At 31.1% G+C, this 16,808-nt stretch overlaps 4 protein-coding genes across 4 annotated transcripts; 3 read left to right on the forward strand and 1 right to left on the reverse strand.

Moving 5' to 3' along the window:
* Window positions 1-3,070: 3,070 nt before the first annotated feature.
* On the forward strand, window positions 3,071-3,872 carry Phum_PHUM024460 (uncharacterized protein; the record flags this gene model as incomplete). The annotated part of the gene is made up of 2 exons (XM_002422892.1): window positions 3,071-3,090; window positions 3,617-3,872. The coding sequence occupies 2 exons, from the start codon at window positions 3,071-3,073 to the stop codon at window positions 3,870-3,872; spliced, it is 276 nt and encodes a 91-aa protein (XP_002422937.1).
* A 4,054-nt stretch (window positions 3,873-7,926) lies between these two features.
* Window positions 7,927-9,142, forward strand: Phum_PHUM024470 (uncharacterized protein; the record flags this gene model as incomplete). Its single annotated transcript, XM_002422893.1, has 2 exons — window positions 7,927-8,749; window positions 8,994-9,142. The coding sequence occupies 2 exons, from the start codon at window positions 7,927-7,929 to the stop codon at window positions 9,140-9,142; spliced, it is 972 nt and encodes a 323-aa protein (XP_002422938.1).
* A 174-nt stretch (window positions 9,143-9,316) lies between these two features.
* Window positions 9,317-12,989, forward strand: Phum_PHUM024480 (uncharacterized protein; the record flags this gene model as incomplete). Its single annotated transcript, XM_002422894.1, has 11 exons — window positions 9,317-9,338; window positions 9,382-9,458; window positions 9,560-9,724; window positions 9,811-10,152; window positions 10,231-10,532; window positions 10,617-10,946; window positions 11,020-11,272; window positions 11,355-11,629; window positions 11,705-11,997; window positions 12,096-12,211; window positions 12,588-12,989. The coding sequence occupies 11 exons, from the start codon at window positions 9,317-9,319 to the stop codon at window positions 12,987-12,989; spliced, it is 2,577 nt and encodes an 858-aa protein (XP_002422939.1).
* Window positions 12,990-14,986: 1,997 nt separating this feature from the next.
* On the reverse strand, window positions 14,987-16,006 carry Phum_PHUM024490 (phosphoinositol 4-phosphate adaptor protein, putative; the record flags this gene model as incomplete). The annotated part of the gene is made up of 3 exons (XM_002422895.1): window positions 14,987-15,507; window positions 15,607-15,723; window positions 15,967-16,006. The coding sequence occupies 3 exons, from the start codon at window positions 16,004-16,006 to the stop codon at window positions 14,987-14,989; spliced, it is 678 nt and encodes a 225-aa protein (XP_002422940.1).
* Window positions 16,007-16,808: the final 802 nt, after the last annotated feature.

Below are 16,808 nucleotides of genomic sequence, written 5' to 3' on the forward strand. Positions count from 1 at the left end.
AAATTTCAATCGATCAACGAATTCTTCGATTATCATTTTTCTACCCCCCTCCCTTCCCCTCCTCCTCCCCCTCGTCGCCCCCTGACCCTAAAACGGTCAACGCTCGATTTTTAAATTTTTCGTTAGTATGAATGATGTACTTTGATTGTTTGTTTGTTTGCTTACTCGGTCGTTCGTTCGGTTCAAAATCAAATAATTGTTGTTGTTGTTGTTGTTGTTGCATCGAGTTTGACCCTTGGTTTGGTTTTGTTGTCCTTGGCTGTCTACCGAGCGAGTTAAACATGTAAATAAAATCACTCAGTCAAAAAAAAAAAAAAAAGATGTTATCAGAACTTGTGATAATGAAATTTTTTTGTTTTCTCGGTGCCTTATAATAACATAGAAGAGAATTGTTTGTTGTTGTTATTACAACAACCGCGATATCGTTTTTTTTGTTTAATTTTTTTCTTTTAAATGAAAATTTATCGGTTTTTACGATTGGAACAAATTGTTTTACGCGGCGTTTGTATATTATTTCGAGTTTCTAAAAACGTTTTGTTTGTTTCCCTTTATCGATAAACGAAAATGTTTACGCCGCGTTTTCTCCCCGCGTTTCGACATTGTTTTCGTGTCGATAAGGAAAATTTTTTAAAAGAAAAAAATGTTTAATCGCGGTTTATGTTTGTGACGTATGCGTCTTTCGGAAAATTCATCAAACGAATCTTTGATATATTTTAAATGTGGGGACCTGAATTATTTGATTTTTACGCGCGCGTCGTCGTCACACCGTAATTGATTCATTTATCAACAACCGCCATTTTGTTTTTTTCCTCCTCCTTTTTCTTCTCTCGTATATCATTGTTTTTATCGTCATTATCATATGATTCTCGCGTCACGTGTTTTTCTTCTTTTTTTTTTTTTTTACCTGTTAGATTAGGTACAATTAAAGGTTATTTAAGTTATTTTTTTGTCAAATTGGAAAATTTCCAATTCAAATAATTAAGAAGTTATTTTTCGTGAATGTTTTTGTTCTTTTTCGATTCTCTCTCTCTCTCGTTGTTGTCGATCTCGTTTTGTTATTTCCATATATGGTTATTATTTTTATTATTTTAAATAATATTTTATTAAGATGTGGCAGGTGATTTGTTTTAATTACTTCCTTGCATTAGGATTACCATTGTTTCCCTCTCCCCCCGCCCCCGCCTATTGTTTTGTAAATATCGTGGTAAAATGGACAAGAATAATGTTTTTTTCATTTCGTCATTAAATCACACAACCGGTTAAGATTTTTCGAGAATTTTCCACCACAATCGGTAGAATGAATAACTGTAAAGTTTTCTACTTTATTTTGTTACGTTTTCATAATAAATATGTTAAGAATGAAAAACCTGGAAAAAAGACGTAAAATCAAATCGAAAAAGAAATTTTTTTGGCGCGGAATTTAATAATTTAAAAAAAAAATAAAGTAGAGAATTAGAATTAATACATGAGAAAAAAGAAAAAAAAATTGAATTGTTTTTTTGTGTGCGTGTGCGTGTGCGTGTGATTTTTGCGCGTAGAATTTTATTTTATTTAATTTTTTTGCTTTGTCATTTAAATTAAAAAAAAAAAATCGTCACGGAGTAATAATAATAATAATGATAATAATTATAAAGTAAAAAAAAATTTTAAAACAAAATAATGATAATAAGATTTTCATTTGAAGGGAAAAAAAAGGTTTTTTTTGTATTAATGTGTTTAATTTAAGATGTAAAACGTTTGTACTTTGATCGATTATTATTATTATTATTGTTATCATCATCATTATCATTATCATTATCATTACCATCACGATGGAGAAAATTGCGGGTTTTTCTAGTTTTGAGCCTAACAAACGCACACACACGCACGCACATACACGTCCGGTTAGGGATTTGACCTTTCGGTTAGTGAGAATCGTTTTTGGAAAAAGAAAAATTGTTTAAATTTGACCGGAAATAGTTAAAAGTCGTATTATTATTATCATTATCGTTTTTTTTTTTTTTGTGAAAATTAAAAATTTCTCGCACGACGTTTTAAATATAATATCATTTTAATTTTTTTAAATGAAAAGAAACTTGCAATCACAATAACCGTTAAAAAGAAAAGAAATGAAAGAAAAATGCAAATAAATAAGTAAATGATGATGATGATGATGATAATGATGATGATGGTAAATTGAATATAGGAGTACGTGAAGGAAGGAAAGAGTAAGAAAATCTGACTGGTGATGTTTTTTTAAAATATTACCGGTAATGAAAAAAAAAAAAAAAACAGAAAAACAATTTTTTTTGTCTTTCTCTCTCTTTCGATCGAGTGAAATTTTTTTTTTTTATTTTCTTTCTTTTTATTTTTTCCTTCCTTTTCGTGCATGTTATTATCATTATTATTATTAATATTATTATTATTATTATCATCATTACTTTAGAGCGTGTAATATATATGTCTATAACGGAATGGAAAGAAATTTGTGGAAATTTGCCTTTAAGCTGTTCACATTGATCGTTGTCGTGGTTCTCGATTTAAATTATTATTATTATTATTATTATTCGCGAATTTATTACTTTTAAAAATGGAGGGAATAAGATTTTTGAATTTAAATTTTACGATTTTGAAATGGTCACGTGTTTGTAGTAAGAAGAAGAAGAAGAAGAAGAAAGAAAAAATGAAAGTTTACTACTAGTACTACCATTTAAGAGGCAAAAGTGAAATCGATATAATTAATTAATTATAAAAATCGATATTTAATTGAAAGTCAGTCAGTCAGTCAGTCCCCTCAAATTTGGAAATATCGTTTAAAAAATAATTATTAGACGAGAGAGATTCTGAACCTGCAAACCTGTGAACCTGAACCTCCGAAATTCTGAAAAGCCGTTAAAATTTATTTATTTATTTTTTTTTTTTTAGATGATTGTTTTTATTTAAACACGTGCGATTTTTTTTTTTTTTTGTCACGGTTATTTGTTAGTCGGTTAATGATGTTTTTTCTTTCTCGTACCCCCCCTCTCTCTCCCCACCCCCCACCTCCCCACGTCAGCCATTATTTATTTATTTATTTATTTATTTTGTTTAAATGGTGGTTTACCCGTGGTTGTTAGTTTTTTTTTTTTTAATTTTTCGCGTGTTTGAAAAATAAATGCGTGTCACGCGTGTTTGTTGTAGTAAAAATAATCAAATCGTTTAAGATAAGTTAAAGAAGAATAAGGTTTAAGGTACGATGGTACCTTTGAATTTATTATTATTAATATCATTATTATTAATTATTTAACGTTATTACTTGTCGAGTCGTCGTCAGTAAAATATTTACTGTTTGTTTAAATGTTCGAAACGAAAATTAATATTTATGCTATTTAACCTTATTTAGAGAGGGGTGGGAGGGAGGGGAGGGGGAAATCACAATCAATTAATAATAATAATAATGTAATTTTTTTTTTTTTTCTTAAATTAATTGTGGCGTTTTTTAAAGTTAAGCAAAATAAACAAAAAAAAATTCACGGTTAGTTCGTTGTTGATGAGTGATTATTATACCTTATGTGAAAAGGTTCGATTGAAAAAATGCGTGACAAAGTGATCGCGATAGTCAGATGATGGTGACGGTGATGATAATGATGATTCACAGCCACGAAACATCAAATTTAGATTCGTCCGATATAAGGACGGAAATAAGCATCGACGATGCTTGTCCGATGTGTTCGTGTTCGGGCGTCGTTGCCGAAGTTGACGGAGAGCAAAGTGGTAAATTTTTATACCACATCGGTCCCCGACAGGGAAAATCCGGTCACGTTTGTTTGAGAGTTAAAAAAAATATGCCATCGAATGAATTGGAAAACGAAGAAGGTAAGACTGGGGGGGGAAGGGGAAAATGGAGCTTTTAACCCAAAAAAAAAAAACAAAAAAGAAGGTTATCGATTTTTACGACAGTGTGTGTGGAACAGACAAATTCCAACGACGATCATCCTTTTCGTACTAAAGGTTTTCGTTACGTAGCATCCGGTTTAACCCTATTTTGTTGTTTGTTGTTTGTTGTTGTTGTTGTTTGTATTCGTTTCGATGTCTTTGTACGCGGGTACGGATTTTTCGGATTTCGGTTTTGTATTTTTTTTACGTGTTTAAAACAAACAAACAGTGTCAAGTCGTTTGTTGTTGTTGTTGTTTTCCTAAGCATCTTGTCGATTTGTAAAGTTATTATTATTATTTAATAATTTCGACGACTACTGGGTTTTCTATAATATCAAATCGATTGTTATTAAGTGGGGGGGGGCGGAAAAAATGAAACGAAATGATTTCGAAATCGTTTATGTCATACCTTGCTACGCCATTTTGATTTTTTTTTTTTTTTTTTACTATATAGAAAAGTAGTATCAAATTAATTTTAATTTTTTCTTTTTCGCGCTGATTACCTAATGATAAAAAATTAATTTAATTTAATGAACTGATTAATTAAAAAAAAAAAAAAAAAAAATTTGCTCTAAATATTTCGTTCATTAATTTTTCGTTTTTTTTTTTTTTTTTTTTTTTTGATTATCATTCGCTGATTATAAATTATAATTATTAAAATGAAAGATTTAAAATTAAATTTCAATTTAAAAATCGATTTCGTTCGATAGGAATTAAATGGGGGGGGGGCGGGAAAGGGGAGGGATATGCAGGGGGCGGATTAAGAGAGAGAGAGAAAATTTAGGTTTTCCATTTTCCTTTTCGTAAGGGTTACAATTCGATTTACGAATGATTGAAAAAAAAAAAAAAAAAAAATTGTATTCGTTGATTTTTTTTGTCGGGCGTTAAAGAGAAATATAGATTGACGTGGCAGTAGTAGAAGAAGATGAAAAAAAAAAAAGAACACGATCGTGGAAGTAGTAAATTTTATCTCTATCTCGTTTTCGATTGGATATTATTATTTTTTTAAACGGCTAAAAAAAAAAAAAAAAAAAAAGCAAAAATTTTACTTTCTTGTTTTCCCGTCTCTTTTCGTCCGAGTTCGAAACGATTGCCCTTTAAATTATTATCATTATTATTATTATTATTATTATTATTATTATTATTATTATCGTTTTTTTTTCTTTCTCTCGTTCGTTCGTTCGTTCGTTAACATCATTCGAATTCGTCGTGCCGTCGTCGTTAAAAAGAGAAATCATTATTATTATTATTACCACGGGTTATCGCGTCGTTTACTTGTTGTTCGGGTAAAGTCAAAAGGTGACAGAGAAAGGAAGGGAGGTGTGGCGGGGGGAGGGGATGGGAGGAGGAAGGGGGAGGAGAAAAATAATTTATTTTTGAAAAGTAAGTAACGCGGATTAGAGATAATAGATAGGAAAAGAAATAAAGAAAGAAAGTCGGTAGGTAGAGTTTTTAACGGAAGAAGAGAAAGAAAGATGGAAGCAGGGCGTGTGCCGAATAATAATAATAATAATAATATTATTATTATTATTATTATTATCATTGTTGTTGTTGATAACAGGGATTGATTACGATTGACAACGTACGACAATTTTTCACATGATTTTATTTTTTATATAAATAAATAATTAATTAATTAAACATGTAAAAAATTTCTCGGGGAAAGAGTTGTTGTTGTTGTTGTTGTTGTTGTTATTATTGTTATTGATGTTGATGTAAACAACTTGAACTTTTTAAACAACAACAACAACAACATCGACAAGATGCAAATAATTAAAAATAATAATAATGATAATAAGAAATTTTGAATTTACATTTTTTTTTTCAAGAGAAAATAATTATTAACAAAAAAAAAAAAATCGATATTTAAAAATTCGAGTGGGATTCAACCTCCCCCCCCCCCAAAAAAAAATGCCTTAGGAAGGAAAATTTTTCCGTTTTTTTTGTTAATCGAGTGCAACCGAAAGCGTTTTTTTTTTTAGGCTTGCAATTTTTTTTTATCATCGTTATCATTGTTGTTGTTGTTGTTGTTGTTGTTGTTGTTGTTTTTATTGTTTTTGTTCTCGAATGCGGTAATTAACGAGTTTTTTTCACGGCGCGAGAAGAAATTTTAAGTGTCAAGGAGGGGAGGGGATGGGAGGGGAGACCTTGTAGGGAAAAAAATTGCAAAGTAAGATTTCACGGGCGGAGTCGGCAAAAACGTTTCATAATTTTTTCCATCTCGAACGATGACGTCATTCGATAATTAACTAGAGTCCTAAAAAATATTAATTTCCGGAAATATAAGCTTTTATTTATTTATTTATTTTTCGGTCAGGAAATGCTTTGCGTACGGGAGCTTTTTCCCCCTCCTCCCCTCCCGGGATTTCGGCACTTGGTGCCTCTGAGAGAAAATTATTATTATTATTTATTTATGTAAAAAATTCAAAAAGGAAATCTGACGTCAGAAATTATTTTTTAATTTTCATATTGCAATAATATTTCGGTTACGTTTTTTTTTTTTTTTTTTTTTAGTTATTAAAAAAGTGGAGTCGATAAAAAAAAGGGTAATCGGGGGGAAACTTCCCCCCATTCCCGTGACCCGAACGCCAATAATTTTTTTTTTTTTAAAAAACATTTCGGGAAGGCGGTGGGAGGACAAAACGAAATGGCGACATTATTCGTTTTTATTTGGTTTTTTTATTTTTTTATTTAATTAAAATTTTAAATGAACTTCCCGTCGTGTCGTTTTATTATTGAGTAAAACAATCAAAAAAAAAAGGTTCACGCGTTTGTGTGCGTGCGTGTGTGTTTGTGTTTGTATGAAAAACAACCACCGGGTTAAACAATGTTCCAGATAGATATTATTCGTCGTGGAATAAGCAAGCGCGAATTTTTTTTTTTTTTTTTTTTCTGGAATGATTTTGCGCTGTTAAGACCTCGAAATTAAATACTTTGAGTTCTTCGCTTATTATTATAAAAAAAGGAGACGCACAAAAAGAGAGAGAAAGAAAGAAAGAAAATTTTTTTATTAGTCAAATTAATTATTTATTTAATAAGAACGTTTGTTTCGTATTTTTTTAAAAAAAGGTTTTTTTGTATTGTTTACGGGATGGTGAGGAAAAGAATGAGCATCAAAACATTGTACGAAAAGATGCAATATTTTCAATAATAATAATAATAATAATAATAATAATAAATTAACACGTTTTTTACGGTGGTGGTGGTGGTGTATGGTGGTGCGGTGGTGAACGTTATTGGAAAGTTCCGAAAATAAATAAATAAATAAAAAGTGTGTCGGTTATAATAAATAAATAAACTGGAAAGAAAAATTGTGCCTCCAGTTATTATTATTATTATTATTATTATTATTTTTTTACGTTGAGAGATTTCTGCTTTATTGCCTTGCGAATATTACCCGGTTTACACTTCAATTAGTTTATTATTATTATTATTATTAGTTTCGATATTAAATCGAGTCAGTCAAAAGGGGAAGGGGTGAGGTGTGGGGAGTCTCTCTCTCTCTCTCTCTCTGTTTTATTTTATTTAATTTTTTTTTCTGTACACTAACCCTTTCCTCCCCTTCGTCCAGGTTTTTTTTTAATGTAGGTTATTGTTTGTTTTTTTAATAGGAGTGATAGTGATAATAATAATAATAAATTTTTTTAGGGGGATTTTAAAAAATGTGTCTTTTACATCGCCTTTGTATTATTTAATTATTGGTGATAAAAACGATTTTAACAGTTTGACACGGGTACAACGGGAAGTGTAAATTTCATCGTGCATCGTCATGTAAATTCACACTCTGCTGCCCCGTCTTTTTTTTTTTCTCTTTCTCTCTCTCTCTCTCTCTCTCTCTCTTTAAGACGATAATTTATGAGATTTTTCAATTTTGAGATTTCACACGTTGTAAAATGTTTACGCATTTCACCGTCGCGAAGTTCATTTGTCTCGTGACTTTTTTTTCGCGAAATGATTTCGCGAGCAAAATAAATAATTTTTAATGATTCGTTGTCGATGACGTGAAATATATAAATATTAATAAAAATCTGCATGAATTTACACTCGAAAGAAGATAATGAGGAAATCGAATGGATAGATAGCGAAGATGGGATCGGCGAGAGGGATCTCGCGGTTTCGGAAATCTCCGAAAATTCTGGACCAAAATTTCTAATACGTCAGGATTCGATACACGATCTCGCCGCCGTCAAAACGCTAATTAGGCAAAATTCATTACACGACTCGGATAAAAAATTTACCGGTTTTTCCAGCGAGAGGAGTTTGTCGTGGGATAATTACGTCGACAATTACAGTAACAGCAAGGATTCGGATGAAATTCTCGAAGGGTTGAAAGAAATCCGGGAACAATTGAAAGAATCCGATGATGGCAACGAGTCGTCATCCGGCGGCGAAGAAGTTCGAATCCGGGGTCGAAGGTCATTGGGTCGAAGTTCAAAATGGTGTTTGAATTGCGGTAAAAATAGTGAGAATTTGTCCGTCGACAGTCATCAGAATTTCAAAAGGAATTTGAGTAACACGAGCAGTAAAAACACACGATTTTCCGGAGATGTCAGCGATTTTTCATTCGAAAGTCATAATTGGAATTCGAAACAATCGTTATCGTTGGAAACGTATCAGTCTCATCAGAGGCAGAGAGACGCGTTTGATTCCAGCAGCGGAATCACTTCCATATCGGAAGATGAAAGTAAGAAAACGTCGGACGAGTCGTCGAATTCGAGGGGTAGGAGGAGGAGGAGGAGGTTGGGACCTCACGCTCCCCTGGATTCAAGCGAAGATTTATACGAATACGATGACGAAATCGATATGAGTACGACGTCCAAACTTCCCTCCATCGATGAAGATTTAATGGCGAGAGGTAAGAAACCATCGTGGAAACCAAAAAAAATTTCGTCGAGAGCGAGAGGATTTTTTTTTCTGGGATTAATCCTTCGGGATTTTAATTGGATTTTTCAAAGGTTTCTTCTTCATCTTCTCTCTTTCTTTCGAAATTTTTTTTTTTTTGAATTTAAAATAAATTAAAAATGAGACCGACGACAGCCCGCAGCAAAAAAAAAAAAAAAAAAATGTATGTGTATGTGTGTGTATTGATTTATTGTTAGAAAATGACGCCGTTTCCATGACGACGACCAACCAACCAGCCAATATTATCATTGATGCGCGTTGGAAAGCTGTGCTCTGGACCACAATCGGAGATCGTCGGATCAGTAACATATTTTTATTGTCACAAATGCGTTTATCGTTGTATTGAATAATTTTTTTTTTTTGGCGCGTAGGTTTTATAGGAATTTATATTTGTTGTACACGATGAATATTGTAAAAACGGTTTTATCAATCGGTTTGAATCACGAAAAAGGTACGACGAGTTTTTTCCTACGAAACGAACAGCTTCTCCCTCCCTCCCTATTAGAAATTTAAAAAAAAAATGGCCGAAGATGTTGAAAAACGTTTGAAATATAAATTTTATTTTTTATTTTTTTTTCGTTTCAGTTCTATGCAGCGAAAGAGTGAGCCAAATGAGCAAAACTTATAATGATATAGAAGCGGTAACAAGGCTTCTGGAAGAGGTAATTAAATCAATTTTTATTTTTTATTTTTTATAATAATAATAATAATGATAAATATGACGACGACGGGTATCAACTCTTCTCTTTTTTGTTTTACGTAGAAGGAAAAGGATTTAGAACTAACTGCTAGGATAGGAAAAGAACTTTTAACACACAATAATAAGTTGGAAAACAATGTGGCTACTTTAGAAGCGGAATTAAAAGCAGCCAATGATAAAATTGAGCAAATTTCTCACGAACTTGCTAAGAAAACCGAACTCATACAGGTATGAATTGAATTTTTTTTTTTTTTTTCGATTGCAACTATTTGAGGAATTACTTTTCTTCGATAAAAAAAATGAATTTTTGAAAGGTTCTCACAAATGACACGGATGAATCTGGTTCGGAGGCGGGTACTCCCACCGCACTTAAATGCATCAACATCGAGTTCATGCAACGGCGGATAAAAACGTTGGAGGAAGAAAATAAATCGTTACAGAGAGAATTTGCACAATTGGCAAAAGAAGCGGAAAAAGTCGAGGAACAAGAGCAGAAATTGGTACAGGATATTTCTCTGCAATTGGCCAATGCGACGGTCGAAGTCGAAGGGATTTCGGACGATTTGGAAAAGCAAAAGGAAGAAAACAGGAGTCAACACGAACAAATCGTCAGCCTTAAATCAAAGTTGAAAGATACGGAAGAAAAATATCATAAAGTATTTATAAAACAAATGAAATTTGTTTCTTCCCCGCCCCCCACGATTGTAATGTCGAAATTTTTTTTTTTTTTTTAGGTTTTATTAGAAAGCGAAGATTTAACAACCGTATTGAACATAACGAAAGAAAATCAAAATAAATTAGCGGCCGAATTGGTCGAATTTAAGGACAGGTACGAGGAAGTGATTAATCTTTTACAAGACGCACAAGAACAATTGAAAAAACAAAGGAAAAAATCAATGCCATCCGTGAGAGGAGGTTTGTTCCCCACGCTATCCTCTTTTGGAACTCAATTACCCGGCAATAATTTAGCTTCCGAACTAGAAAGTTCTCTTTATTCGGAGCTTAGCTTAGATTCTGGTATAAGCACAGATAGATTGTAAGTTTTAAATAAAAATTATTATTATTATTATTATTATTATTATTTTTAAACCGGAAATGAAAAATTATGTATGTCTTTTAGGCGACCCTATAAAAAAGTTTTCGAAACGGTTAAATACGCCCAACCGAAAAATGTTGGTGGTGGTGGTGGTAGTAGTAGATCGAGTCCGATAGGAGGAGGAGGAGGAGGAGGTTTTCAAAAGAGTCCCAATTTATTAGAACCTTCAATAGTCACATCCTCGGCTTCTGCTCCGCGAATGAGCGCTTTTGCAAGTTATCCCAATAAAGGGATTGATCCGAATAGACGTAATATAGGAAGTTCTACAGTGTATAGTTCATTTAGTGTACAAAGTTTAGATTCAGTTGGAATAAACGATACGGATTCTGTTACGAGTGACGACATTATATATCCGTGAGTTGTAATGATAATAATAATAATAATTGAAAATGTGGTTTGCAATTTAAAAAGCGTTTCATTTTTTTAGGAACGGTCCAATTATGGGAGTTCCAGGAGTTCCTGGTTCCACGGAAATTGCAGAAGCTCTTAAACGTTTAACTCCAGCTGAAGTAACGGCTCGAAGAGCTGCTCTAGGTAATAATGCTCCCGTATGTAGGGGTTATGGCGAATATGACGCAACAATAGTGCCTCTAGGTTGTAGAACTCCAGATTCTATTATGTCTACGGGTAGCAGCGGTTATAACGGACATAGTTATTGGAGGTTACCAAATAAATTACAAGTAAGAGGAAGGCCATTTTTCCATTTTTAAACGTAAAAAAATTGTTTTTAAATGATTAACAATCGAATTATTTTCGCATCAGATCGTAAAACCCATGGAGGGATCACAAACTTTGTATCATTGGTCACAATTGGCCACTCCCACTTTAGGGGGTTTGCTAGAAGAAAGGCCGGGAGTACAGACGAAAGGAGGGAAAAGTTTAGACGAAATGGGATTTGAAATTTACACGTTGTCCGATTTGGAAGAAGATGAAGAATTTGTTAATCCTGGAAAAAGTTTTCAGAATTCAAATAGTATTTACACGTACACTAATAGCACCGTCATGCATCCCGATGATAACACGAGTGTCACACATAGGTATATATCCACCCTAAATGTTTTATCATCATCATCATCATCATTTTGCCTTTACATAAATAAATTTCTTTGCAGTCTTGTGGGTAGTAAGGTTTGCACGGGAGCCACCAACAGCCGTCAGTCGACGGCTCCGCCCACTCCTAGAGTTTTAAGTCGTAGGAATTCTTGTTCGACTTTTTCAACCACGTACGGTTTAGCTAAACTCCTTAACGAACGTGGAATCGAAGCGGCAACAATATCCGCATTTAACACACCTTCCTGCGAAAAAAGTTTCACTCCGACTGCTACGCCAGCCAACAGTCCGGACGGGTCTCCGATTTCTTCCAGGTCTCCCTCGCCGACACCGTTTCATCCTCTTAAATTACCCGGTGAGAATAGTTTTCTTGTTTTTTTTTGGATTCATTTTCCATTTGAAATAATAATAATAATAATAATAATAATTTTTTTGTCTTTTTCTTTCTTTCAGGATTTCTATCGAGTGGAGCCGAGCTTCTTAGGCGTACTTTCATAAGCAATACTTCGCCGAGGTCTCCACAACGTTCTCGTCGTAATAAACTCGCACTTTCGCGATCTGATCGTAAGGTAACAAGAGAACTTAATATATTCGTGAACGCCCTGAAATTTTTTCACCGAGTTATTTTCCTGATTCAAATCCCCCAGACGGTTTGCAGCAAAAGAGAAATGTGTCGAATGATTTCTCCAGAAGATTTTTACTAGCTAAGCTAAGCATTGATAAATTTATTGTATTTTTTTATGAAAGTAATCCTATCAAAAACAGTTTTTACTCTAATAAATATATCTATATATATATATATATGTATATATACATAAAGACACGAACGCCAAAACAAAAATTTTTTTTTTTTTTTTTTTGTACGGGTAACTATGACGTCAACGACGATGACGTCGACGACACGTAAATAAGTTATTTTAAAGTGTGTTTTAAATGATTTTTCAGGCCTTGTCAGGCATCAGATTAGTCGAGAAGATTGAAAGCCTGGGCCTGGAAACGTTAATGGCGAACACGACGGGTTTAATGCAGCCAACTTTGCAAGGTGGTTTGTACTCTCGTCGGAGCTTACCGAGTCCTATGACTCAACTAACCAATCTCAAGGGTACTTTGATGTCTCCATCGATCGATAAAAATCTGGCGGAGCTGGGAAAGGCGGGAACGGGAACGGGAACGACAAATCCGGGAGCCGGGAATAAAAGCCGACGTCGTTTGGATCTCGGCACCGTATCAGGAGGATCTTCGTCTGGAGAACAGCGGCAGCAACAACAGCAACAGCAGCAGCAGTCTTCCGGGCCTTTAGGCACAATCAGTTCAATGTTGTTTGGTAGAAAGGGGGGTTTGCTGTAGTTAAATAACGGTAATATCAATTTTATCACGTAGTTTATCTCCGCATCCGTGAGGGGGCTGGGGGGCTGGAGGACTGGGGGGCAGGCCATCACGGGGTTTAGGATTCCAGTAAAAAAAAAAAAAAAAAATACAAATCGACGGATAAATATTTTGCTCAGTTAATCAAAGCATGAGATGAAATGATCGAAACGTGAAATAATAATAATATTATTTTTCTTATCAGTTTTCTTATCAGTAAATATAATATAAGCAGCATAATAATAATAATAATAACATAAACTAGTCTCGAATTGTAAATTTTTTTGTAAGTATTTTAATTTTAATCGATTATCGTTTTATTATTATCATTATTACTATTATTATTATTTTCGGTTGTGAATTAACTATTATTAATATTATTATTATTATTATTGTTTACAATTATTAATGAGTACTTATTGACTTAAGGGTAGTCGTTTGTTGTTTTGCCTTTTTTTTCTTTTCTTTTCTTATTAGCTTAGTTAGAGCTTTTTAGGGAGAGAGGAGTGGAGGGGGAGGGCGGAGCAAAAAATTAAATGATATTTCAGTATTTTGTTTTATACAGAATTATTATTATTATTATAATCTTTTTTTTTTTGATTTAGTTTTAGTTTGAGTGAATTTAATTTAACTGAGCAAGGAATTATTATAAAATCGTTTCTCTCTCTCGAAAGAGAAGGAGGAGTGAAGGAGAGAGAGAGGGAAGAGAAGGAGGGGGAGGGGGGGGGAGGGGGGGAAGAAATTTATTATTTTTTAATTGATAGTTAATAAAAAAATTTTTTTTTTTTTGTGCTGAAAATTCTTTCATTCTTCGTTATTTAATTTAACGAATTGAAATTTATTGTGAATGGAAAGTAATTTTTTTTTTTTTTTTTTTTTTTTTTACACTCCGGTGCACGTGTGTGTGTGTCACGTGAGCGCGTGACCACGTGTCATCCTTTTTCAATGATTTTTAATAAGAAATTATAATTGATGTTTATAGTAAAAAAGGAAAAAAAAAAAAACGAACGAATTATTATGATGAGAGGAAAAAAAAAATAAAAAAAAAAAAAAAATAATATATACATAAAATTTTTTATTTAATTTGACTTTATTAACTTATTAATTTTCTTTTTGTTCTGACAAACTTATTATTAATTTCTATTAATTAATTAATTAATTAACTGAATTTTTTATTAATAAAAAAAAAACAAAAATTTTGCTCAATAAAAAAAAAATTTGTTTGTTCGTTTGTTGTAACAATTTTTTTTGATTATTATTATTATTAATTATAAATAAGTGAGTGAAAAGTAAATTTTTTTTAATATGATGAAATCAAAGGGAAAAAAAATTTTTTTAATTTCTGGAATCCTAAAATGATAGATAGTAAAGAGAAGCCCCATGGATAAAATCCCAAAAAAAAATTAATAAATAAATAAATAGAGAGTTATTAACAGATTAATCAATGTACAATAACAATAATAATAATAATAATAATAATAATGCAATGTATAAATAAAATTATTATTTTATTTATTTACAACTTTTTTTTATTAAATTATTTTAATACATAATTTCTTATATCCTTTTTTTTTTTTTAAAATGACGCACAGACACAGACACACACACATGATAAAAATAAATAAAAATAAATATTTAAAAAAATTATAATTTATTAAAAAGGGGGAGGAGAGGGGGAGGGGAAAATTATAAATAACATTATTAAACAATAGCAGTCAATAATAATTTACTAATAATAATAATAATAATAATCACCTAATATTAAGTGTGTATTTGGTATTGATTTCGACTAGTTAATATCTACACTAATGCAGTGTTAATGTTTAAATAAGATAAAAGAAGGTAAGAAGCCATTAAACTAACTAATTAACTAACTAACTATTAATCACTGGTATTGGCACAATTAAAAAAAAGTTCTACGTAAATTTTTAGTTATTATTATTATTATTATCATCACACTCGGTCTATTTCAATAAGTTTCACGTCTTTCTTTCGTTTGGTTTTAAATCAGGAGGGGATTCATAGGAACTACTTCTTTTCATATTTGGTACTGTAGGTTTTCCTTTTTGGTGACAACCTAATGGAACAAGAGTATCAGTTGGAGGATGATGAGAAAGTTCTAGAAGAAAATTAGCATCTGAGAGTTTCATACAATCGTCTAATGTTGTTATGAATGTATCACAAGTAACTGAAAGGAGGTTAGTAGCTTCATTTAATGAATTAACATCAATGTTATTTTTATCACTGACACAAGTTTTCACTTGATGCACTTGTTGCATTAATAAATCACAATATAATTTCAATTCGAATTTTTTCGATTTTAACGAATCACCATTACCAATATCGAAATGTTCTTTTCTACCTCTTGTAGTCATGCAAGCTTTGCTACTACCTAATGCTACAAGCCATTTTTGTCTTTCTTGTTTTGATGATGCTTTTAAATACATGTGTTGTTCTCCTGGTATTGATATTTCTAATCTTGTATGATCTGTAGAATGTACTGTAAGGATATCGAGTAAAATTAAAAATACTCATTACTCGTGATCAGTTTGTTTTCAGAATATTATTAATGAAAAAATTTGAATGGGAGAAAACATACCAATTATTTCACAAGCAGAAACTTTTAAAGAACCTTTACAACCCTGATCAACTTCTTCTTGTGATTTATAATAAGATAATATTCCATTTTTCAATACAAACCATCTCATCTGCCAACCTATTTATAAAAACAATAAATAAAAATTAATAACAAAAACAACGGAGAAAACAAATTTATTTTAATCAATAATTTTATTTAAAATCTATTTTAAAAAACGTTTATTATTATTTAATTGATAATTAATTAATTAAAAAAAAAAAAAATTTTACTGTGATGTTTCATTTTAATCAAATTAATTAATTATTTATTTAACAAAATGGCAATTATGAATATAATTATTTTAACGAAAAAAATAAATACCGCTCCAGTAATTTGTCCATTTCCAAAGAACACCTTCCATATTATATAACAAACATGTCAAATTTTATTTAAAAAAAAAAAAAAAATTAATGTCAAGTGATGATAATAACAATTTATATGTAGGTGGAACAACACAAACGAACTTTGATTATCAGTTTAGCCATCTTTGAAAAAAAAAAAAAAAAAAATTCGATGTTCGTTTTATCGAAACGTTTTTTTTTTTTTTTTAAATTCAAATATTACTTATAAGTTTTTAAATAGAAAGAAAAAAAAAATTAAAAACTATTTTAAATTATTAAATTTTAATTATAATATTATATTTAATTCGATATTTATTGAATAGTGAATTTTTATTTGCAAATAAATGATGATTGTAAGTATAAAATTTTTTTTAACTGAAATTTTTTGTCAGACATTTTTTTTTTTTTTGTTATAAACCGAAAATGGAAATTTAAATAATTTTTTATTAATTCTTTTTTTTTTTTAGAAGTGCTACAAAAGTAATAAAAGATGTCATCATCAAGAGTTTTTTTTCTTTTTTATCTTCCCAAAAAAAATTTCATCCCTAACGCTTGCGTATTTCGTTTTAGAAACTTATCAGAAAATTTTTCATATACAACAGAAAAAAAAAAAAAAAAATTATTTTACCAGACTTTATGAGAAAGTCAGACAAACAACAACAACAGCAACAACCCAAGAAAAAGAATAAAAAAAAGTTTTTTCGTAAGTTAATTTTTTTCAAATAATTATAAACGGTTTTTTTACTATTATTATTATTATTAATAAGTTTGTAACTGATTTTTTATAAAAGTTTTTTAAATTTTAAGGTGATAGTTTTTCAA

The sequence above is a fragment of the Pediculus humanus genome, genomic scaffold, assembly GCF_000006295.1.
Source record: "Pediculus humanus corporis 1103172107378 genomic scaffold, whole genome shotgun sequence".
NCBI lineage: Eukaryota > Metazoa > Arthropoda > Insecta > Psocodea > Pediculidae > Pediculus > Pediculus humanus.